The sequence below is a fragment of the Nilaparvata lugens genome, chromosome X (genome assembly GCF_014356525.2).
Source record: "Nilaparvata lugens isolate BPH chromosome X, ASM1435652v1, whole genome shotgun sequence".
Lineage (NCBI taxonomy): Eukaryota > Metazoa > Arthropoda > Insecta > Hemiptera > Delphacidae > Nilaparvata > Nilaparvata lugens.
In genome coordinates this window covers 608,385-633,356 of record NC_052518.1, presented here as the reverse complement: position 1 = coordinate 633,356, position 24,972 = coordinate 608,385, and the positions used below count along the sequence as shown (strand labels likewise).

At 34.6% G+C, this 24,972-nt stretch overlaps 1 protein-coding gene across 1 annotated transcript in view; it reads right to left on the bottom strand.

Annotated features, from left to right (window-relative positions):
- Positions 1-18,183: 18,183 nt before the first annotated feature.
- The window catches only part of LOC111064269 (VWFA and cache domain-containing protein 1), an 82,430-nt gene continuing 75,641 nt past the window's right edge, over positions 18,184-24,972 (bottom strand). The window contains exons 17-19 of the mRNA XM_039442204.1: positions 24,280-24,422; positions 21,798-22,012; positions 18,184-18,271 (exon numbers count right to left, since the gene is read on the bottom strand). Of these exons, the coding sequence (XP_039298138.1) occupies positions 21,954-22,012; positions 24,280-24,422 (202 nt within the window). The 3' untranslated portion in view covers positions 18,184-18,271; positions 21,798-21,953. The remainder of the gene's footprint in view (positions 18,272-21,797; positions 22,013-24,279; positions 24,423-24,972) is intronic.

Genomic DNA, 24,972 nt, shown 5'->3' with positions numbered 1-24,972 from the left:
TAAACACGTTCACATCAAATCAGAATCAGCTGACTTCAAGGTCATTTTACAGCCCTAGGGCCGTAAAAATTTTACCGGCCTGGTCGGAAAACAATCACTTTCGGCCTCCATATGACGCACGTAAACCAGCTCATTACATCCAAGTGGGGCGAAAAATATATTATGGGCAGCATAATGAGATTGATAAGGATGAACGATGGCTAATCATGTAAAAAAAGGCAATAAACTAACAGGCTACTAGACTGTGGTAGAAAAAACTATCCATTCCAACACTCACACGCGCGCACACACACACACACAAAAGAATATCTTCATTTGTGCAGAATGTCATGAATAATAATATGTGACTCAGATTTCAATGAGAGTAAGGTGACACTAGGATTCTTTCCTGTTCTTCAATGTTCAGAGAAGACACCCAATTGTTGACCATCTTTTTATAATGGCTTATTCTCCTGTTGCAGGCGTTTTCAAGTGCATGGTAATTTTTGGAAGAGGAAATGCATTTTATAAAATGTGGAAGTGGAAGAGAAAGTTGAAGTGAGTCTAGGATTACCAATACCTACGTTTGATGCTGTTCGTGTATTATAATTGTGTTGAAAATATGGAAATAAAGCTGGATCTTGTTTAAAGATGTACAGGATTAGAGTTATTATATATAATTGTTGAACGTTGAATAGGCCTACCTTAAATTCTTCAAATAGTGCGTCTGATGGGAATGTTCTTGGCTTGCATAGGGCACTTTTCATTATAAGTTTCTGTACTATAGATAGAGGAGATAAAATAGTTTTAAACGCACCTCCCCATGCTATGATTCCGTACTGTAAGATTGATTGGATGTAGGCAAAGTATACTTGTTTTATTATATTCTGTGTGAGTATCCCACTCAAGGAAGAGAACACATAAATGAATTTTCTGAGCTTGTTTCTCGTATAATTTACATGGTTTATCCACTTTAGCTGACTATCAAATATTACACCCAGGTATTTGTACTCCTGCACCCGCTCAATATGCTCACATTGGCATTGCATTGTCCTACTAACATTCGGTGCGCCACAGGTGTGTACCTCAGCTCTAGACCAATTGGGTCACCATTGGCTCTGATAGAAATAGGGAGGTATTTGTTTACTGATATTGATAGTAAGTCGGTTGAAGTCAAACCAATCCTTTACAACACCCAAACTGAGCTCAGCCGAACGGAACACGTCATCCCAGCTCTTCCCCTCAAACAACAAAGTATCTCAGATTTGGCTGAAATTTGGTCATATCTCCTGAACGGTAATGAATTTTGCAAATATGATTCCAGATTCGTGTTTCTCAAATCAAAGACCATAAGATCACGAAGTTTGAGCGATTTTCATTTCTTACAAAAAATTAATTGGAAACATCGTGAACCACACTGAGACAAGAAGTATCTCAAATTTGGCTGGAATTTGGTCATATCTCCTAAACGGTAGGGAATTTTGCAAATATGATTCCGGATCCGTGTTCCTCAATTTAAAGACCATTAGATCACAAAGTTTAAGCGATTTTCATTTTTGACATAAAATTGATTGGGATCATGGACTGAACATTGTGAATCACACTAAGACAAGAAGTATCTCAGATTTGGCTGAAATTTAGTCATATCTCCTGAACGGTGATGAATTCTGCAAAAATGATCCCAGATTCGTGTTTCTCGCATCAAAGACCATTAGATCACAAAGTTTGAGTGATTTTCATTTCTCACAAAAAATTGATTGGAAGGATGGACCACACACACATCGTGAACCACACAGAGACATGAAGTATCTCAGATTTGGCTGGAATTTGGTCAAATCTCCTGAACGGTGAGGAATTTTGGGAATATGATTCCAGATTCGTGTTTCTCGCATCAAAGACCATAAGATCACGAAGTTCGAACAATTCCCATTTTTCACAAAATTTGATTGTAAGCATGGATTGTAAGCATCGAGAACGAAACTATGACAAGAATTATCTCATATTTGGCTGAAATTTGGTCATATCTCCTGAACGGTAAGGAATTTTGCATATATGATTCAAGATTCATGTTTCTCGCATCAAAGAGCATGAGATCTGGAAGGTTGAGTGATTTTATTCTCTACAAAAAATTGATTGGAAGCTTTGATTAACCATCAGGAACCACACCGACACAAGAAGTATCTCAGATTTGGCTGAAATTTGGTCATATCTCCTGAACGGTGAGGAATTTTGGGAATATGATTCCAGATTCGTGTTTCTCGCATCAGAGATCACGAAGTTTGAAGAGTTTCCATCTCTTACAAAAAATTGATTGTAAGCATGGATTGTAACTGATGCTTCGTGAATCAAACTGTGACAAGAAGTATCTGAGATTTAGCTGGATTTGATCATATCTCCAGACGGTAATGAATCTTGCAAATATGATTCCAGATTCGTGTTTCTCAAATCAAAGACCATAAGATCACGAAGTTTGTGCGATTTTCATCTCTTACAAAAAATTAATTGGAAACATCGTGAACCACACTGAGACAAGTAGTATCTCAAATTTGGCTGGAATATGTTCATATCTCCTAAACGGTAAGGAAATTTGCAAATATGATTCCAGATCTGTGTTTCTCAAATCAAAGACCATTAGATCACAAAGATTGAGCGATTTTCATTTTTGACATAAAATTGATTGGATCATGGACTGAACATTGTGAATCACGCTGAGACAAGAAGTATCTCAGATTTGGCTGAAATTAATCATATCTCCTGAACGGTGATGAATTCTGCAATTATGATTCCAGATTCGTGTTTCTCAAATCGAAGACCATAAGATCACGAAGTTTGAGTGATTTTCATTTTCCACAGAAGAAAATGATAGGTAGCATGGACTAACCGTCGTGAATCACACTGAGACAAGAATTATCTCAGATTTGGCTGGAATTTGGTCATATCTCCTGGACGGTGAAGAATTTTGCAAATATGATCCAAGATTCATGTTTCTCGCATCAAAGAGCATGAGATCTGGAAGGTTGAGTGATTTTCATTCTCCACAAAAAATTGATTGGAAGCATTGATAAACCCTTGTGAACCACACCGACACAAGAAGTATCTCAGATTTGGCTGAAATTTAGTCATATCTCCTGAACGGTAATAATTTCTGCAAATATGATTAAAGATTCATGTTCCTTGCGTCAAAGACCATAAGATCACGAAGGTTGAGTGATTTTCATTTTCCACAAAAAAAAAAAATGATTGGAAGCATTGACTAACCGTCGTGAGCCACACTGACACAAGAAGTATCTCAGATTTAGCTGAATTTGGTCATATCTCCTGAACGGTAATGAATTCTGAAAATATGATTCAAGATTCATGTTTCTCAAACTTGATTGGAAGGATGGACCACACACAAATCGTGAACCACACAGAGACATAAAGTATCTCAGATTTGGCTGGAATTTGGTCAAATCTCCTGGACGGTGTGTAATTTTGCGAATATGATTCCAGATTCGTGTTTCTCGCATGAAAGACCATAAGATCACGAAGTTCGAACAATTCCCATTTTTTACAAAATTTGATTGTAGACATGGATTGTAACCATCGAGAACGAAACTATGACAAGAATTATCTCAGATTCGGCTGAAATTTGGTCATATCTGCTGAACGGTAAGGAATTTTGCAAATATGATTCAAAATTCATGTTTCTTGCATCAAAGAGCATGAGATCTGGAAGTTTGAGTGATTTTCATCTACCACAAAAAGAAATGATTGGAAGCATTGACTAACCGTCGTGAACCACACTGAGACAAGAAGTATCTCAGATTTGGCTGAATTTGGTCATATCTCCTGAACGGCATGGAATTTTGCAAATCTGATTCCAGATTCATGTTTCTCGCTTCAATAACGATGAGACCACGGAATTTGAGCGATATTCATTTTTCATGAGAAATCAATTGGAAGCATGAACTCACCATCGTGAAACACACATAGACAAGAAGTATCTCAGATTTGGCTGAAATTTGGTCATATCCCCTGAACGGTAATGAATTTTGCAAATATGATTCCAGATTCATGTTTCTCGCTTCAATAATCATGAGATACGGAATTTGAGTGATAATCATTCTCCATGAAAAATCAATTGGAAGCATGTAATGGACTTCACCATCGTGAAACAAACAGAGACAATAAGTATCTCAGATTCGGCTGAAATTTGGTCATATTTCCTAAACGGTAAGGAATTTTGCAAATATGATTCCAGATTCGTGTTTCTCAAATCAAAGACCATTAGATCACGAAGTTCAACAATTTCCAATTTTCTACAAAGAATTGATTGTAACCATCGTGAACCACACTGGGACAAGAAGTATCTCAGATTTGGCTGGAATTTCGACATATCTCCTGAACGGTAAGGAATTTTGCAAATATGATTCAAGATTCGTGTTCCTTGCATCAAAGAGCATTGGATCTGGGAGATTGAGTGATTTTTAATTCCCACAAAAAATTGATTAGAAGCATGGACTAACCATTTCTTTTTTTTCACCATCATGAAACACACAGAGACAAGAAGTTTCTCAGATTTGGCTGAAATTTGGTCATATCTCCTGAACGGTAAGGATTTTTGCAAATATGATTCAAGATTCGTGTTTCTCAAATCAAAGACCATTAGATCACAAAGTTTGAGTGATTTCCATTCTTTACAAAAAATTGATTGGAAGCATAGAAGCATCATGAACCACACTGAGTCAAGAAGTATCTCAGATTTGGCTGGAATTTGGTCATATCTCCTGAACGGTGAGGAATTTTGCGAATATGATTTTAGATTCGTGTTTCTCGCATCAAAGTCCATAAGATCACGAAGTTTGAGCGTTTTTTTTCTACAAGAAATTGATGGAAAACATTGTCTAACCATCGAGAACCACATTGAGACAAGAAGTATCTCAGATTTGGCTGGAATTTGGTCATATCTCCTAAACTGTAATGAATTTTGCAAATATGATTCCAGATTCGTGTTTCTCAAATCAAAGACCATTAGATCACAAAGTTTGAGCGATTTTCATTTTTCACAAAAAAATTTATTGGAAGGATGGACTCACCATCGTGAAACACACAGAGACAAGAAGTATCTCAGATTTGGCTGGAATGTGGTCATATCTCCTGAACGGTGAGGAATTTTGCGAATATGATTTTAGATTCGTGTTCCTTGTGTCAAAGACCATTAGATAACAAAGTTTGAGCGATTCCCATTTTTTAAAAAAAATTGATTGCAAGCATGGACTCACCATCGTGAACCACACTGACACAAGATGTATCTCAGATTTGGCTGAAATTTGGTCATATATCTCCTGAAGTGTGAGGAATTTTGCGAATATGATTCCAGATTCGTGTTTCTTGAATAGAAGACTATAAGATCACGAAGTTTTACAATTTACATTTTCTACAAAAAATTGATTGTAAGCATGGACTAACCATCGTGAACCACACTTACACAAGATGTATCTCAGATTTGGCTGAAATTTGGTCATATATCCTGAACGGTAATGAATTTTGCAAATATGATTCCAGATTCGTGTTCCTCGAATCAAAGAACATTAGATCACAAAGTTTGAGAGATTCCCTTTTCTTACAAAAATTTTATTGGAAGCATGGAAGCTTCGTGAACCTTACTGAGACTAGAAGTATCCCAGATTTGGCTGAATTTGGTCAAATCTCCTGAACGGTAATGAATTTCGCAAATATGATTCCAGATTCATGTTTCTCGCTTCAATAACCATTAGATCACGGAATTTGAGTAATATTCATTCCCCACAAGATATTGATTGGAAGCATAGACTCACCATCGTGAAACACACACAGACAAGAAGTATCTCAGATTTGGCTGAAATTTGGTCATATCTCCTGAAAGGTGAGGAATTTTGCGAATATGATTCCAGATTCGTGTTTCTCGCATCAATGACCATTAGATCACAAAGTTTGAGTGATTGCCATTTTTTACAAAAAATTGATTGGAAGCATAGAAGCATCATGAACCACACTGAGTCAAGAAGTATCTCAGATTTGGCTGGAATTTGGTCATATCTCCTGAACGGTAATGAATTTTGCAAAAATGATTCCAGATTCGTGTTTCTCGCATCAAAGGCCTCTAGATAACAAAGATTGAGTGATTATCATCTCCCACAAGAAATTGATTGGAAACATGGAATAACCATCGTGAACCTCACTGATACAAGAAGTATCTCAGATTTGACTGAAATTTGGTCATATCTCCTTGAACGGTGAGGAATTTTGCAAATAAGATTCCAGATTCGTGTCTCTCGCATCAAAGACCATAAGATCACGAAGTTTAAGTGATTTTCATTCACCACAAGATATTGATTGGAAGCATGGACTAACCATCATAAACCACATTGAGTAAAGAAGTATCACAGATTTAGCTGAAATTTGGTCATATCTCCATGAACGGTGAGGAATTTTGCAAATATGATCCGAGATTTCTGTTTCTCGCATCAAAGACCATAAGATCTCAAAGGTTGAGCGATTTCTATTTTCCACAAAAAATTTATTGGAAGCATCTCAGATTTGGCTGAAATTTGCTCATATCTCCTGAACGGTAAGGATTTTTGCAAATATGATTCAAGATTCGTGTTTCTCAAATCAAAGACCATAAGATCTCAAAGTTTGAGTGATTTCATGATGGTCATGAACCACACTGAGTCAAGAAGTATCTCAGATTTGGCTGGAATTTGGTCATATCTCCTGAACTGTAATGAATTTTGCAAATATGATTCCAGGTTCGTGTTTCTCGCATCAAAGTCTATAAGATCACGAAGTTTGAGCGTTTTTTTTTTTTTACAAGAAATTGATGGAAAACATTGACTAACCATCGAGAACCACATTGAGACAAGAAGTATCTCAGATTTCGCTGAATTTGGTCATATCTTCTGAACGGTGATGATTTTTGCAAATATGATTCAAGATTCGTGTTTCTCGCTTCAAAGACCATAAGATCTCGAAGGTTGAGCGATTTCTATTTCCCACAAAATTTTTTGGAAGCATCTCAGATTTGGCTGAAAATTTGTCATATCTCCTGAACGGTAAGGAATTTTGCAAATATGATTCGAGATTTGTGTTTCTCGCATCAAGACCATAAGATCTCAAAGTTTGAGTGATTTCATGATGGTCATGAACCACACTGAGTCAAGAAGTATCTCAGATTTGGCTGGAATTTGGTCATATCTCCTGAACTGTAATGAATTTTGCAAATATGATTCCAGGTTCGTGTTTCTCGCATCAAAGTCTATAAGATCACGAAGTTTGAGCGTTTTTTTTTTTTTACAAGAAATTGATGGAAAACATTGACTAACCATCGAGAACCACATTGAGACAAGAAGTATCTCAGATTTCGCTGAATTTGGTCATATCTTCTGAACGGTGATGATTTTTGCAAATATGATTCAAGATTCGTGTTTCTCGCTTCAAAGACCATAAGATCTCGAAGGTTGAGCGATTTCTATTTCCCACAAAATTTTTTTGGAAGCATCTCAGATTTGGCTGAAAATTTGTCATATCTCCTGAACGGTAAGGAATTTTGCAAATATGATTCGAGATTTGTGTTTCTCGCATCAAGACCATAAGATCTCAAAGTTTGAGTGATTTCATGATGGTCATGAACCACACTGAGTCAAGAAGTATCTCAGATTTGGCTGGAATTTGGTCATATCTCCTGAACTGTAATGAATTTTGCAAATATGATTCCAGGTTCGTGTTTCTCGCATCAAAGTCTATAAGATCACGAAGTTTGAGCGTTTTTTTTTTTTTACAAGAAATTGATGGAAAACATTGACTAACCATCGAGAACCACATTGAGACAAGAAGTATCTCAGATTTCGCTGAATTTGGTCATATCTTCTGAACGGTGATGATTTTTGCAAATATGATTCAAGATTCGTGTTTCTCGCTTCAAAGACCATAAGATCTCGAAGGTTGAGCGATTTCTATTTCCCACAAAATTTTTTTGGAAGCATCTCAGATTTGGCTGAAAATTTGTCATATCTCCTGAACGGTAAGGAATTTTGCAAATATGATTCGAGATTTGTGTTTCTCGCATCAAAGACCATAAGATCACGAAGTTTGAGCGATTTTCTTTTTTTACAAGAATTTGATGAAAAACATTGACTAACCATCGAGAACCACATTGAGACAAGAAGTATCTCAGACTTGGCTGAATTTGGTCATATCTCCTGAACGGTGAGGATTTTTGCAAATATGATTCAAGATTCGTGTTTCTCGCATCAAAGACCATAAGGTCTCGAAGGTTGAGCGATTTCTATTTCCCACAAAAATTTTATTGGAAGCATCTCAGATTTGGCAGAAAATTGGTCATATCTCCTGAATGGTAAGGAATTTTTTCAAATATGATTCCAGATTCGTGTTTCTCGCATCAAAGATCATTAGATCACAAAGTTTGAGCGATTACCTTTTCTTACAAAAAATTGATTGGAAGCATGGAAGCTTCATGAACCACACAGAGACTAGAAGTATCCCAGATATGGCTGAAATATGGTCATATCTCCTGAACGGTAAGGAATTTAGGAGTTGGGTGGAAAAACGACCTGAGTCAAGAAATCAAGTTTTGTGTAAATTGAGTTTGAAATATTTAGTACACATCTTCATTATTTCATCAGAATGCAATATTCTTGCAAGTATTTAAACTTTATTGATCTTTTTATACTATTTTCAATGCTATTATTCATAATTAGTCAGTAATCCATGGCTAACTGATATTAATTGATATAAGGTGTGTTGTCTCAGGTCGTTTTTCCATAACCTTGGTTGTTACATGTTCAGAGGTTCAATAAAATGATGAAAACCCTTATCAAGAGTAGTGATAATGATAATATATTGCTCATGATATTGGATAATTAATAAGTAGGTAATAAAGATCTAAAAAATGTCATTTTTAAGTGAACAATTGAGGATGATATTTACTTCTTGAACACGTTTCTTCCCATAATCAAGACTCTGGAATGTTACATGGTACTGTTCTGATTTTCTGGAAATTCATACACCCCAATGTTTTCAGCATCGGATTCTTCTTCAGGAGCGTCTTCTTCATTATTTCCATCATCTAGAGGATAATTGATTCCCTGGGATGTATTAATGATCTTCTTATACCATTCATTTGGTAGAGAGTTAGTTGGGAGGATATTTTTAATATTCTTTCCGAAGAATGGACAATGATATGTCCAAAGCTCCGCCAATTTATGAAGATGCATTACAATAATCTTGTATAGTTATTCCAAATTGCTTTTTTCATATCATATACAGTTCAATAATTATTTTCTTAGTCTATATTATGTAAATTCATCTATAATTTTGCTGTATTGTAAGCTATTGTATATAAGTGTATAAGCCAGTATATACTGTAATCTACATAAATAAAGTACTCAATCAACCAATCAGCTTCTTCTTTTGTAAGAAAACAAAATAAGGATTTCACTGGTTGCTGGCTCACAGCTTGTCAACTGAATAATTTCAGGTTTGCCACACAAACAAAAAATTTTCACAACTCAATCATTTTTCAAGATACAACAACATTTTATGTACCAATCTGTTCAGAATTTAATGGCGGATAGAATGAAGCGTGTTACGGAAAAACGACACGAGTGGCCTCGGGTCGTTTTTCTACCCAGCTCCTCAATTTTGCAAATATGATTCCAGATTCGTGTTTCTCAAATCAAAGACCATTAGATCACAAAGTTTGAGCGATTTCCATTTTTTACAAAAAATTGATTGGAAGAATAGAAGCATCATGAACCACACTGAGTCAAGAAGTATCTCAGATTTGGCTGGAATTTGGTCATATCTCCTGAACGGTAAGGATTTTTGCAAATATGATTCCAGATTCGTGTTTCTCGCATCAATGACCATAAGATCCTGAAGGTTGAGCGATTTCTATTTTCCACAAAAAATTTATTGGAAGCATCTCAGATTTAGCTGAAATTTGGTCATATCTCCTGAACGGTAATGAATTTTGCAAAAATGATTCCAGATTCGTGTTTCTCGCATCAATGACCATAAGATCCTGAAGGTTGAGCGATTTCTATTTTCCACAAAACAATTTATTGGAAGCATCTCAGATTTAGCTGAAATTTGGTCATATCTCCTGAACGGTAATGAATTTTGCAAAAATGATTCCAGATTCGTGTTTCTCGCATCAAAGACTTCTAGATCACAAAGATTAAGTGATTTTCATCTCCCTCAAGAAATTGATTGGAAGCATGGAATAACCATCGTGAACCTCACTGATACAAGAAGTATCTCAGATTTAGCTGAAATTTGATCATATCTCCATGAACGGTGAGGAATTTTGCAAATATGATCTGAGATTTGTGTTTCTCGCATCAAAGACCATAAGATCTCAAAGGTTGAGCGATTTCTATTTTCCAGAAAAAATTTATTGGAAGCATCTCAGATTTGGCTGAAATTTGGTCATATCTCCTGAACGGTAAGGATTTTTGCAAATATGATCCGAGATTTGTGTTTCTCGCATCAAAGACCATAAGATCACAAAGTTTGAGCGATTTCTATTTTCCACAAAAAATTATTGGGAGTATCTTTGATTGGCTGAAATTTGGTCATATCTCCTTGAACGGTGAGGAATTTTGCAAATATGATTCCAGATTCGTGTTTCTCACTTCAAAGACTATTATATCACGAAGTTTGAGCAATTTCCATTTTTCACAAAAAAATCATTGATGAAAAACATGGACTAACCATCGAGAACCACACTAAGACTAGAGGTATCTCAGATTTGTCTGTAATTTGGCCATATTTCCTGAACGGTGAGGAATTTTGCAAATATGATTCCAGATTCGTGTTTCTAGCTTCATAGACCATGAGATCACGAAGTTCGAGCGATTTCCATTATTTGCAGAAAATTGATTGGAAGCATGGACTAACCATCGTGTACCACACTGAGACAAGGAGTATCTCAGATATTGCTGAAATTTGGTCATATCTCCTGAACGGTAATGAATTTTGCAAATATGATTCCAGATTCGTGTTTCTCGAATCAAAGAACATTAGATCACAAAGTTTGAGCGATTCCCTTTTCTTACAAAAATTTTATTGGAAGCATGGAAGCTTCGTGAACCTTACTGAGACTAGAAGTATCCCAGATTTGGCTGAATTTGGTCATATCTCCTGAACGGTAATGAATTTTGCAAAAATGATTCCAGATTCATGTTCCTCGCTTCAAAGACCATAAGATCACGAAGTTTGAGTGATTTTCATTCCCCACAAGATATTGATGGAAGCATGGACTAACCATCGTGAACCACACTGAGACAAGAAGTATCTCAGATTTGGCTGAAATTTGGTCATATCTCGAAGAACGATGAGGAATTTTGCAAATATGATTCCAGATTCGTGTTTCTCGCATCAAAGACCTCTAGATCACAGAGATTGAGTGATTTTCATCTCCCACAAGATATTGATTGGAAGCATGGACTATCCATCGTGAACCACACTGAGACAAGAAGTATCTCAGATTTGGCTGGAATATGGTCATATCTCCTAAACGGTATGGAATTTTGCAAATATGATTCCAGATCCGTGTTTCTCGCATCAAAGACCATAAGATCACGAAGTTTGAACGATTTTCATTCTACAAATAAATTCATGGAAATAATGGACTAACCATCGTGAACCACACTGAGACAAAAAGTATCTCAGATTTGGCTGAAATTTGGTCACATCTCCTGAATGTTTAGGAGTTTTGCAAATATTATTCCAGATTCGTGTTTCTCGCATCAATGACCATAAGATCACGAAGTTTGAGCGATTTTTATTTTTCACAAAAAATTGATGAAAATCATGGACTAATCATCGTGAAACACACTAAAACAAAAGGTATCTCAGATTTGGCTGAAATTTGGTCATATCTCCTGAACGGTAATGAATTTTGCAAATATGATTCCAGATTCGTGTTTCTCGAATCAAAGAACATTAGATCACAAAGTTTGAGCGATTCCCTTTTCTTACAAAAATTTTATTGGAAGCATGGAAGCTTCGTGAACCTTACTGAGACTAGAAGTATCCCAGATTTGGCTGAATTTGGTCATATCTCCTGAACGGTAATGAATTTTGCAAATATGATTCCAGATTCGTGTTTCTCGCATCAAAGACCTCTAGATCACAGAGATTGAGTGATTTTCATCTCCCACAAGATATTGATTGGAAGCATGGACTATCCATTGTGAACCACACTGAGACAAGAAGTATCTCAGATTTGGCTGGAATATGGTCATATCTCCTAAACGGTATGGAATTTTGCAAATATGATTCCAGATCCGTGTTTCTCGCATCAAAGACCATAAGATCACGAAGTTTGAACGATTTTCATTCTACAAATAAATTCATGGAAATAATGGACTAACCATCGTGAACCACACTGAGACAAAAAGTATCTCAGATTTGGCTGAAATTTGGTCACATCTCCTGAATGTTTAGGAGTTTTGCAAATATTATTCCAGATTCGTGTTTCTCGCATCCAAGACCATAAGATCACGAAGTTTGAGCGATTTTTATTTTTCACAAGAAATTGATGAAAATCATGTACTAATCATCGTGAAACACACTGAAACAAAAGGTTTCTCAGATTTGGCTGAAATTTGCACCATAGACAAAGCTTGACCTGAGAAATGTCGGAGCCAAATTTGGCATACCCTTAGCTATTATACAGAGTGAGTTATGAAGCTGCAAACATAACATTTTCAAATTTTCACTGGTCATATCTCCTGAACGGTGAGGAATTATGCAAATATGATTCCAGATTCATGTTTCTTGCATCAGAGAACATATTAAGATCACTAAGTTTGAGCTATTTTTATTTTCCACAAAAAATTGAGAAAAACCATGGACTGAAAAAGGTTTTTTTGAGAAAAACCATGGACTGAAAAAGGTTTTTTGAGAAAAACCAAAAATTTACTATACAGAGTGAGTTAATCACTGAAACATTAAATCTTTCCTCCATTCTCAGGTTAGAAAAATCACTCATCTTCAAATGCTTATAACTCAAGAATAGGAGGGACTTTTGTCAATGTGATGACATATCATTGTTCCTCTCGTCAAGTACTATCATTCCTCAGAGTTTGAGCGATTTTAATTCTAGACCATTTTTCCAAAAATTCATGATGTTCTTTTTTTATTCATGGATTTCATGAAAAATGCAAATCTCTCAGATTTGGTTGATATTCGGGCTATGGATAGAGGTTGACCTAACAAGTGTGGGGCTATAATATGAGACGTTTCGCTACAATACAGGGTGAGTTATTCACTCAAACATAAAATCTCATATTCACTCTCAGATCAGAAAGTCACTCATCTTCAAATGCTTATAACTCAGAATAGGAGGGAATTTCGCCAATGTAATGACATATTATTGTTTCTCTTGTCAAGTACTATCTATCATTCCTGAGAGTTCGAGTGATTTCAATTCTTAACCATTTTTGCTAAAATCCAAAATTGTCAAAAATTAAAATTGCTCAAACTTCATATTGCATACTTCAAATTCTATACCTTGTTCCATATAAGGTAGGAAAGCCAAATTTAGTCTGTTTTATGGCCAAGAATCTTGATCAACGTTCCAAATTTGAATGGAAAAATAAATAGTTTTATATGCTTGAGTCATGCAGAAATCGTGATAAAACATAAATAATTGTAGGCAGGAATGCTGATAAGTAGTTTTTTAATTCAAAGAAACGGAATAATTATTTTTAAAATGAAAAATAAAATATTAGTATCTGACAAATACAAGCAATGACGTCAAAATACAACTCTGACAAATGGTGTGCTTATATGATGTACCGATTGATCTTATGAATACAATAAATGCTATAATATTCAAAGGAATATAGCCTAATAGTTCTTGACTATTTTAATGTATAATATATTGACACCGTTCAGAGTAATGTAAATATTACCCTTCAGGTCTTATTCTAAAGACAAAAATCAACAAAGTGTAATTATTTCTAAAACTATTGAAATAATATATATTATATGATGTTGAAATTTAAAATACCATAATGGTAATATAAGGCAAATAATAGTGGTACAGCTCAATAGAAGACTTTAAAATAATTATTGTATTAAAAATACCATGGCAACGACCCATAGTTCAGTCAATATGTAAAACAAATAACATACAACGCGTATTTTCAACCTTAACTGAGCGTCTAAAACGCATTAAAATTAATAAATTACATCATAACAGAAACATATATATATAATCTATTAGTTTTGGAAATTCTAGAATAATATATTTCATATTATGAAATATAATGAACTATATTTCATTAGATACCAATTATTTTTATTGTCTTGATTAATTTCTCGAAAAATAGGATAGAAAACCGATATTTTTTAAACATTTTAATTGAAAGGCACTTGTTCTCACCTATCAAAATATTTTTGTGTGTATGAACGTTATGATTAAATAAAATTTTATCAAGTACTTGGGGACTTGAACCCATGAAAATACTGAATCCCTGAGTAAAACTAGATTAATCATATTTAAGTTGGCACAAGAATAAAATTAAAACAAGTGAATAAAAAACTATTAACGAAAATAGCTATAAGAAGACATGCGAGATACAACTTATTTTTACTACTAAATGTACGTTATTAGATACTACTGTAAGTTCTTAAAAATCATGATAATTTATGATTGAAAACACTCATAATTGAATAATTATTGAGCAAAACTATACTTTGTTATGACGTTGAAAAACTTTTTCAATTGATGTTAGTGCCGTCTTTAATAAGAAAATATAAAAAAGAAATATCAGTCTTGGAACAATATTAAAATGCACTTCATTACAAAAAATGTTCTAGAACTTACATATGTAATACTTATTAAAACTTATATTTATTAAAGTGTAAATTTCAATATGAAAATACAGAATAAGCGTAAATGTTATTGGCCAACCCAAGCCTCTATAATGCTTAGAAGTTGTATTTGTGAAAACCAACTGTCAGACAGTTCGTAACAACGATAAAATTTCATCGACATTTTAGCTAAAAATTCAACTAAGTAGTTTGATGAAAACCATCAGCAAACAAGCACCGAATCACTACATCAGTGTAGTGATATTAAAAATATATACACAATATACTAGGAACCTACTTCACCGATAATTATCATAATACTGATTCCACTTTGAACTCTATTTGAAAGTAAATTTATTTAAAATATTGGAATTGAAGTAGAAAGAGTTAGAATATCCGAATAGAAATTTACTGAATTATTGAACAATCTAATTCTTTATTCAAAAAACGTTTTTAATTGAGTTATATCCAAACGAAAGATGCCGTTCGAGTGGAAATAAAATAATATGAAGAGATACAATACCAGACTTGAATACTATTTAAAATACTAAAAATTATTAATATTTTCAATAGAAAATAATTTGGTTCAATTTTGTGTTAAAGGGGGACAATCTACTGTCTGGAAATATCAGACTTGAAACTATTAAAACATACTGAAATATCAATCAAATCTTAACTAAATGTTTAATTTTGTGTAAAACATGGACAATCTATTTTATTAAAATACACATTTAAAACACTTTAATGAGTTGTAAGATATTTAAAATGGAGATGGCTTTGAATAGAAAATGAAAAATATGAAAGGATAAAATATCAGACTCGTAGACAATAAATATTAATAACATAAATTATAACATACTGATATATCGAAAACGATAAATAGATTTGTTTCTTAGTGTTTTATGTGGACAGTCTATTGTTTATTTGAAACACTCTTTTGATATATAAAAATTATTTAAAATAATAATGACGAGTGGAAATAAAGAGGTAAAATATCAGATTTAAATACCATCAAAACATCTGAAATGTCAATAAATCTTCAATAGAATCATCTACCTATTTGTTTTATTTTGTGTTGAACCTGGGCAATCTATTATTTATTTTTGTATAGTCACTATCTCAATAACATCCGATATAGGAGGCAGCGATCGAAGTTATCAAGAGGTGGCTATAAATTAGAGGACTTGAATAGTATTAACACATACTAAAATATTAAAGTTTCAAAAGGAAAATATCATCTGTTTCATTTTGTGCTTACTCGGGCTATCTATAGTTTATTTGGGTTAGTATTTACCGTTTTTGTAAGGCCATATATAGAAGATAAGTAGATGCTACTGAGGATTTGATGAATAGACAAATATTCAGAACCAAAAACTTCAAAATACTTCTAAACAAATGGACGCTTATTCTTGAACATGTCAAGTAACCCAAAGTAACACAAACGCATAAATACATATATAATAGTTTGATAAACGTGCAATTGTCACAAGTAGATAAAAGTGCAATGAATATGAAAATAAATGTAAAACGAATTGAGAAAGGAATTGATATACGCTTTTCAATCTAGACATCTTATTGCCAACCACCACTTATTCTATTAAGAATATAATCATCAAGAAAACAATGAACAGTTCAAAATAGAAGCATTAGATACTCTATACTACTAGTACACTAATAGTATAATTTAGTATAGTGGAGTGAATATATTGGCAACCAGCTGGTATATTAGAAGCATTAGATACTCTATACTACTAGTATACTAATAGTATAATTTAGTATAGTGGAGTGAATTTACTGGCAACCAGCTGGTAGGCCTAAGCCCTTCATGGGCTGTTGAGCATTGACATACTTACAATATTATAATCTATAATAATGTTGAACAGTTTGAATGTTTAGAGGCATTAGATACTCTATACTATTAGTGGCGACTCTTCAGAAACATCTTATTCATGTTATATCATAGTTGAATTTTGAACTGTCCTATGTTTAAATAATGTGAACAGATTGAAAGGCACATCAGTAAATAACAAAACTAAACTAAAATTGGTTAGGGCTTTTGTATTCCATAACCACTTATTGAAAATATGGATACTCAACTTATGAGTACTGTGACTTTTCATATGGGTTCTTTTGTGATCAACTAATTGACAATTTGTATACTCTACTCATGAGTACTGTAACTTTTTATACTACTTATGAGTACTTTTCTCGATAACGATTTGTTGAACAGTTTGATACTCTATTATTGAGTACTCGGATGGCCAAGTGGGTACCTTAAAATATAATATTATATTTAATATAATACATTATGTAAATTGGGCACCAAGTGTATTATCATACTGAAAATATATCATAAGTAGATATCCCATGCTATAGGTCGTTCATGTTCCAAATTTCAAGCCGATTATTGTTTTGGCCGAGTGTAAGAACGGCACAGTATAACCAGTTACATACACATCGATTTTTTTGTCGTTCATATAAATTCTACCAAATTGAATACAACTTTGCAAACACATGATCACATCATAATGTTTGTCAAGTTACGTTCATTTTAATAGAATTTATAAGGACGACAAAAATCGATGTGTGGGTAACTAGATTATAACCTGTTACATACACATTGATTTTTGGACCGTTTTCGTTCTTTTGCCGTCTTTATGAATTCTACCAGATTAAACAGAACTTAGCAAACATCATCTGTTTAATCTAATAGAATTTATAAAGACGGCAGAATATCGTACGTCCAAAATTCGGTGTGTGTGTAATTTGATTGCTAAAAGAGACTATCAGCGTCTACATAGCTTCACGAGAAATAACTACTGTTTGAGTTAACAGTGAAATTTGGAACAAACGCCCTATACCATAGGATATATCTTCTTATACCATATCTTCTCTAAGGTATAATTATAGAGAAAAGATAATATAAGCTAACAAATTATGATATCTTTTCACTATGGTATAATCATAGAGAAAAGATAACATGAGATAACAAATTATGCTATCTTTTCTCTACAGTATAATACACTATATTGTTATCACTAAAAGATAACATAAGATAACAAGATATGCTATTTTTTCACTAAGCAAATTGGGCATACAGTACAAATGTATGTGAATTAGTGAACCCAGTATAGAGTAAAGGGGCCCAACGGGGCTCAATGGGCCCGGTGCACAATGACAGGCACCCGGAACTGGTGAGGTCTGAGCATGGTGTGATGGGTAGGTGGAGGGGAGACATCGTCAACAGTGGTGGATGCCATTGTCGAGTATCCGTGGTCGTCACTCTCCGACGGAGCAGGTATCGCGATGACAGGTCTGCGCGCTGTCTTGCTGATAGTGTTGCTGTAGGGCGATTGGGCGATAGAGCCCACGTCATTCACCACCTCTTGCACACCACTTTGCAGTAGCACGTTGTTGTGATCTAACAGACATAACAAATTTTATTTACACACGAAAAAACCATACAGTGTAACTATGCAGAGGTCCCGTTACAATGGCAGTGGAACAAGATGGGAGACAGGGTTGCCGATTCTCTATAATTTGACTCCATTTTGACTCAGACTATACTGTAACACAGCCATCTGTATTGGTAACTATAGAGTGGTCCACGTTACAACGGCAGTGGAGCAAGGTGGGAGACAGGGTTGCCGATTCTCTATAATTTGACTCCATTTTGACACAGACTGTACTGAAACACAGCCATCTGTATTGGATAGCTGTATCTCAAATCATCCCATTTCTAATATTAGTTTTAATTTTATTTCATAATAATCAATTTCATGTCAAATAAATCGCATTCATCAACCTTTTTATAATATTCTATTCATAACTGAGATCAGATTTATATTCACACACACACCTGAAATCTCAGCGGCTAATTTAAAAGCGTTGATACAACAATTTGAACTTCAAATCAACAGAAATTGAGTTAGGCTAGTTTCACACACATTCAGTTCTGTACGGTTCGGTTTGCTTTCGGCCGATTCCGATAAGTGTGAAACGGTGATTCGGTTTGAATTCCCACTTGGCACGAATAGGTTTCATCATATTCGAATTCGTTGCTAGGAAATAGCAAACAAAAACAAAGTCTGGTTTCATCATATTCGAATTCGTTGCTAGGAAATAGCAAACAAAAACAAAGTCTTTCACACATGCTCGGTTTTTTGTTTTAATTTTAACCTGATATGATTATCTGTTTCAAAATCTTCTATATCAAAATCATATGGTCAATCCATTTCAGTTAGTTCACTGGAGCATTTTTTTCCAATGAATAGTTTAGAAAAAATATGTATAAGGATAATAAAAACTCAGGGGAGCATTTTTATTTCATTTTTCCAAGGGAAATTACATGATTTCATGAATGCAGAGAAGAGATGAAGGTTATGTACCATGTGTCAAAACAAGATACAAATTTCCAATTTAAAAAATCACTCTGAACGTCCAAAATTAACACAATAGAAATAAACTATTTAAAAAGTTCACAATTATGAATTAACTTGAAAATGTTGGAGTTCAAGAAATCACATCTCACTATTTGAACACCAGCTGTTATGTTTTAATACCAGCATGAATTGTGAAAATCTAAACAGAGCTGTGTTTGAGAAGAAAATAGGTACTTAATAAGAACCTTATATGTATGAAAGTCTCATTCGTTTTCGACAACGAATAGAAAACGTACCAAACCGAATGAAACCGAATGTGTGTGAAACTAACCTAATTCGGTAGGTATTCTATTTCAATTTCTCTTAAAAGTAATAAAAAAATAGGAATCCTATTATTTACAAATAAAATAATTTCAATTGAAATAATTCTGATATAACCTTTCAATATGTATAACGGTACCAGTAACCTACACCCCGGTAGGCTGACTGAAGCATTTTTGTGAGGACAGACGAAGTCCAGGATGGACAAAGTTATCAATACTTGTAAAATTTCATTTCAGGTATAATTCATGTTTCTCTCTAAACATGATTTAATTTATTCAATGTAGTATACCAACATATGTTTTTGAATTTATTATTGTTAGTATGTCTCCAAACAAACTCATTCCAATTCAATACCTGGTATCGTTCAAGTTATTAAAAAACCTTTCTAAAGGTACTGAATACTTATGTCGTGTTTACTCTCATTTCTATTACATTCAAAAATACATTTTCAAATCAATATACGACTTGTCTACTCAAGTATTTTGTTAGAATAAAAAACATAGCGGATAACCTGAATATTGTTTGTTTACATCTGTACAGTCACTGTCAAGAGTGAAAATAAAATATTTCTGCAAAGCTACATTGCAAAGCTAGAAAGGGATAGCGCTAACTGCTTTGTCGAATGATATCAAGACCATTGTCAATCAAATACTACTGCCATTATAACGTGGACCTCACTATAGGCCGCTATATATAGCATCAACAAACATCTAAATACAATTTATCAATATGATGTTTCTAATTTAAACATCAATTTATTTATAGGTCCCGCCAAACTGTAATTAATTTACATTTTTAAATGTTTGTGTCCATTACGAACTGCTTGTTAATAATCACTTTTGAACAACTAAATTACGACATAGCAGTCATATATTATAAATAACAGCTATTAGCTCCTTTCACATTTGTGGAGCGCTTTCGGACACTAGGCCCTTCCTCAACAATGCCTTAAGTGCATTGAAACTATAAGCCATTGAGGCTTGGATAAATTATGTGGAGCTGACTAAGGCGTTGTAGGCTATTTCATTTCACCTCAAACACGAAATATTTTGAGTCTAGTCCGCATAACTGCTTCATAACACCAATAACTGAGACGACTAAGGCATTGCACCATTCTTGTTTGCAACAAGTAACATTAGCCTCTTATATAGGGTCTGTATAATAAGTAACCGGACTGACCTCAGAAATTTTTTATTGGCAAAGTATGTACAATTTTTTTTAGAAATCTTCAAAGTAATCTCCATTGGAGTCGATTACACGCTGATACCGTATTTTCCAATCCCTGAACGCTCCCTGGAAGTCGGCAACCTCTATGCTGTCTAGAGCCCTCGTCGTAGCACGTTGAACGTTTTCCAGAGTCCTGAACCGCGTCCCCTTAAGTTGTCTCTTGATTTTGGGGAACAAAAAGAAGTCCGGTGGTGCCATATCCGGACTGTAAGGAGGACGTGACTACGTTACCCTCGACTGTTTGGCAAACTGCTCGGTGACGAGCAAGCAGGTGTGCGACGGAGCATTGACGTGATGGAGGATCCACGAATCGGCAATCCCCGGACGAACTCGATGAACCCGGGCGGTTAGTCGACGAAGCACCTCTCTGTAGTACTGGTCACTCACAAAGAATTTGTGTCACCCGGCCAAACTGTAGACGGCCAGTACTACAGAGAGGTGCTCCGTCGACTAACCGCCCGGGTTCATCGAGTCCAAATCCTCCGTCACGACAATGCTCCGTCGCACACGTGCCTGCTCGTCACCGAGCAGTTGGCCAAACAGTGGAGGGTAACGTTGCCACATCCTCCTTACAGCCCGGATATGGCACCACCGGACTTCTTTTTGTTCCCCAAAATCAAGAGACAACTTAAGGGGACGCGGTTCAGGACTCTGGAAAACGTTCAACGTGCTACGACGAGGGCTCTAGACAGCATAGAGGTTGCCGACTTCCAGGGAGCGTTCAGGGATTGGAAAATACGGTATCAGCGTGTTATCGACTCCAATGGGGACTACTTTGAAGATTTCTAAAGAAAATGTACATATTTTGCCAATAAAAAATTCTGAGGTCAGTCCGGTTACTTATTATACAGACCCTGTATATTATTCAAGATCAAGTTATTCTAATAAATTATAAGTTATAGTAGAAATCAGTCGTTGTAATATTTTAAATAATAAAGTGTACTACAAGTTTCATATTGTTTTTATTAATTTCTAATAAATGATTATGGCAGAGATATTATCAAGTAGAAATACCTGTAGACGGCTCTTCAGAGAATTTTATATATCTCCTGTCAGCGGTATATATATTCAATTGCTGATTATTATCCATGTGATTGATTTGCGCTCTGTTCAAGTAGCAGTAGCTCATGAGTGCCAGTGAGAACAGTATCGCAATAATGACTAGAAGAATTAGCAATGATTCGATGTGGAATTCTTTTCACTGTTCACCCACGAGACATATGCGCCGCCTGCAAACATCAATATCTTGATAATTCAAATTCAAATTTATTTGTTCTTTGTACATATATTTCATACATATAATTACACATAATCACTTATCTATAATGTAATAAAGGAACTAATTGGCTCATAAAAGTACTGGATAGGTAATTCACGAATGACGTATCATCACGTCTCAACTACTGTACTGATTAACTTGAAATTTTGCATATCATGTAGATCCTTAATTTACCGAGGATGGTTTAGGCCTACTTCGAATTCTTCAAGATTTCAGTAGGTCAAGTTTTGAGTGTGCCAAGTTTTTAATAAGAACTTTGCGGAGCACGAGACACCTACTAGTCTTTAATAAGATATATTTCCATTTGCGATGGTTGGTTGATTTACACCTGAAAATGGCTCTCGAAGAGTTGAAACTAGTTGTGTTGTGATAAAATAAAGGGTACTTGATAATTTGAATTTTAATTATATTATAATTACACAATATTAACAGAAATAAAATTAACAGTACAAAAAACTAAGCTCACAAGAGACTAATGTCTAATTGTGAGCTTGTAAATAAATATAATCGACTAGAAGGTCACCAGTGTTCAGCAAGGATCTAATATAAAATTTGACCAACTGAAATTTTGAAGAATTTAAAATAGGCCTATAAAATTGAATATAGGCCTTGGTTAATTGAAAACCTAAATGCAAAATTTCAAGTTAATCAGTTCAGTAGTTCTGATGTGATGGTGCGTCATTAGGAAATTTGTGAATTTTCTACCCCATACTTGTATAAGCCAGTTATTTCCTTTATTATATTATAGAAGATACCGTAATGAGATATGTATAATGCGTAACATAGAATAAATAGAAGATTTGTGAAGACACTTACAATATAAATATAATAATGTGAAGACATTATACAATTTTAATCTGTGAATAAGAAAAAAATTAATTCAAACTGAACTATGCTTCTGACCGGTAATATTAAGCTTGTCAATTGGAATATAATGACGGATATGTGAAATTATTTTATCATGAGAAAGGAAAATTGTGATATGTTTCTAGAAACAGAGCGAATACCATTCATTCAGATCCATAATGACTAAGGATAGCCGAGACGACTAAAGCTAGATTCGCAGTGAAAATATAATTCACAAGAGTTCTAATCGGTCTATTCGCATTCAGCCCTATCAAGCGATTATGAACAGTATCATTAAAAGATAGCTGGAAGAGGATAACGCTATCTGCTTTGTCGAATGATACACAAGGATAGCAACACCAATGATAACCATATACCTGCCATTATAACTTGGACCTCACTATAGTATTTTCACTTCTTCATGCTTCAGTTTATAATGTTCTTGGTATGACATACTATAAATGAATAAATCGGCTACCTTGGAGCCCCTGGCAGTAGCACAGCGTGTAATTATTAAAAACTGCCTGAACAAGAATAGTCGCTACCCAACGGAGTTAGTTTATCAGGAATTCCATGTAATGGATATCAGACAGATTTATATTAAAGTTTTAGTAATTTTCATCTGGCATAATAAAAATACAATTTTCATTTTATCAAACCACATTTACAATACCAGACACCAAAATAACATTGGCATTGTGCAGTCACGCCTGCTAAATAATTGTACCAGGACTAACAGCCACTATCTATGTCACATTCTGTACAGGAATATCCCAAACCATCTGAAGCAAATGGAAAATGTTGTCAGCATTAGCACCTTTAAATGCTACCTTAAAAGGTGGCTGTTTGAAATTGGTAGGGACGCCGCATCGCGGCTCATCCAATCCGCCTATATCCATTGAACATCACCCCTGGTTGTGGGTGTTCGTCTGGATATGCAGGACTCTGTATGTCTCTTAAAATTATTCAGTTCGTACTACATTTTTTTTTCTTTTTTCGGTACCATATATATATATATAATATATATATATAATATATATATATATATATATATTATATATATATACATAACTACAGAAATTTGGGTTCAACAACATTGAGTGCTCTCCACATCCTCTAAATATGCTTTTTTATTTTTTATTACTCTACTTTAGTTATTCTATTGTTTTTGTTGTTTTTTTATTGTAAATCTTTAACTGTCAGGTTGTTGTAATGCAGTTCACGGTGCTCATTCCCCACACCCAGACTTGTTGTCTTTGTGGGGAATATTCACTATATATCTAATGGTTCTGCTGCTGTATTACTTTTTTTGTGAATAAAGATCATTTGAATTTGAAGAAAATATTTGGAAAGTTCCAGTTCAATACTAACTTATCGTGCTTCCGTACGGGAAATGCGAGTTTCTGATGCCATTGAAACAGACAGCTTGAACGGTGCATTGTGGGTGAGTTAAAGGTGTAAATCCATCCTGATCAGTAGTGCACCATTCGCAACCCACAGTTCCCATGCAGTCTCTGAAAAATTCAACAATAAAAATGTTAGTTTAGAAAAGTACGAGGGCTATGCAAACGTTTCCGTCTGACACCGCTCGGCGCACAAACGTGTTCTCGTATTTAGTGGCTTTCCAGCTGTACCAGCGAAAGTGACGTTGCGCTGTGAATTCTAGTTTAAAATGAGTGATGTAATTAAAAATCCCGCGAGTTGTGAGGTCAGATCAGTAATACGGTTTTGGAAACCAAAACATAAAACCGATTGAAATTTATCGTCAATTGTGCGAAGTGTACAGACACGACGTTATCAATGAAAATTCGGTCCAGAGATGGTGTATACAGTTCAAAAATGGTCGTAGCAACGTTCATGAGGAGAAGAGTGGACGACCGAGCGTTGTCACAGATGAACAGGTTGTCAAAGTCAATCACAAAATTCGGGAAAATCGCAGCTTTAAAAATCGGAGCTTTCACTTTGTTTCACACAGGTTGCAAAGGACTTTGTTGTTGGAAATTCGAAATAAACTTAGAGGAAAGTTTATGTTCAAAATTTTGTTTTCCTACAGCTACCTTGAAA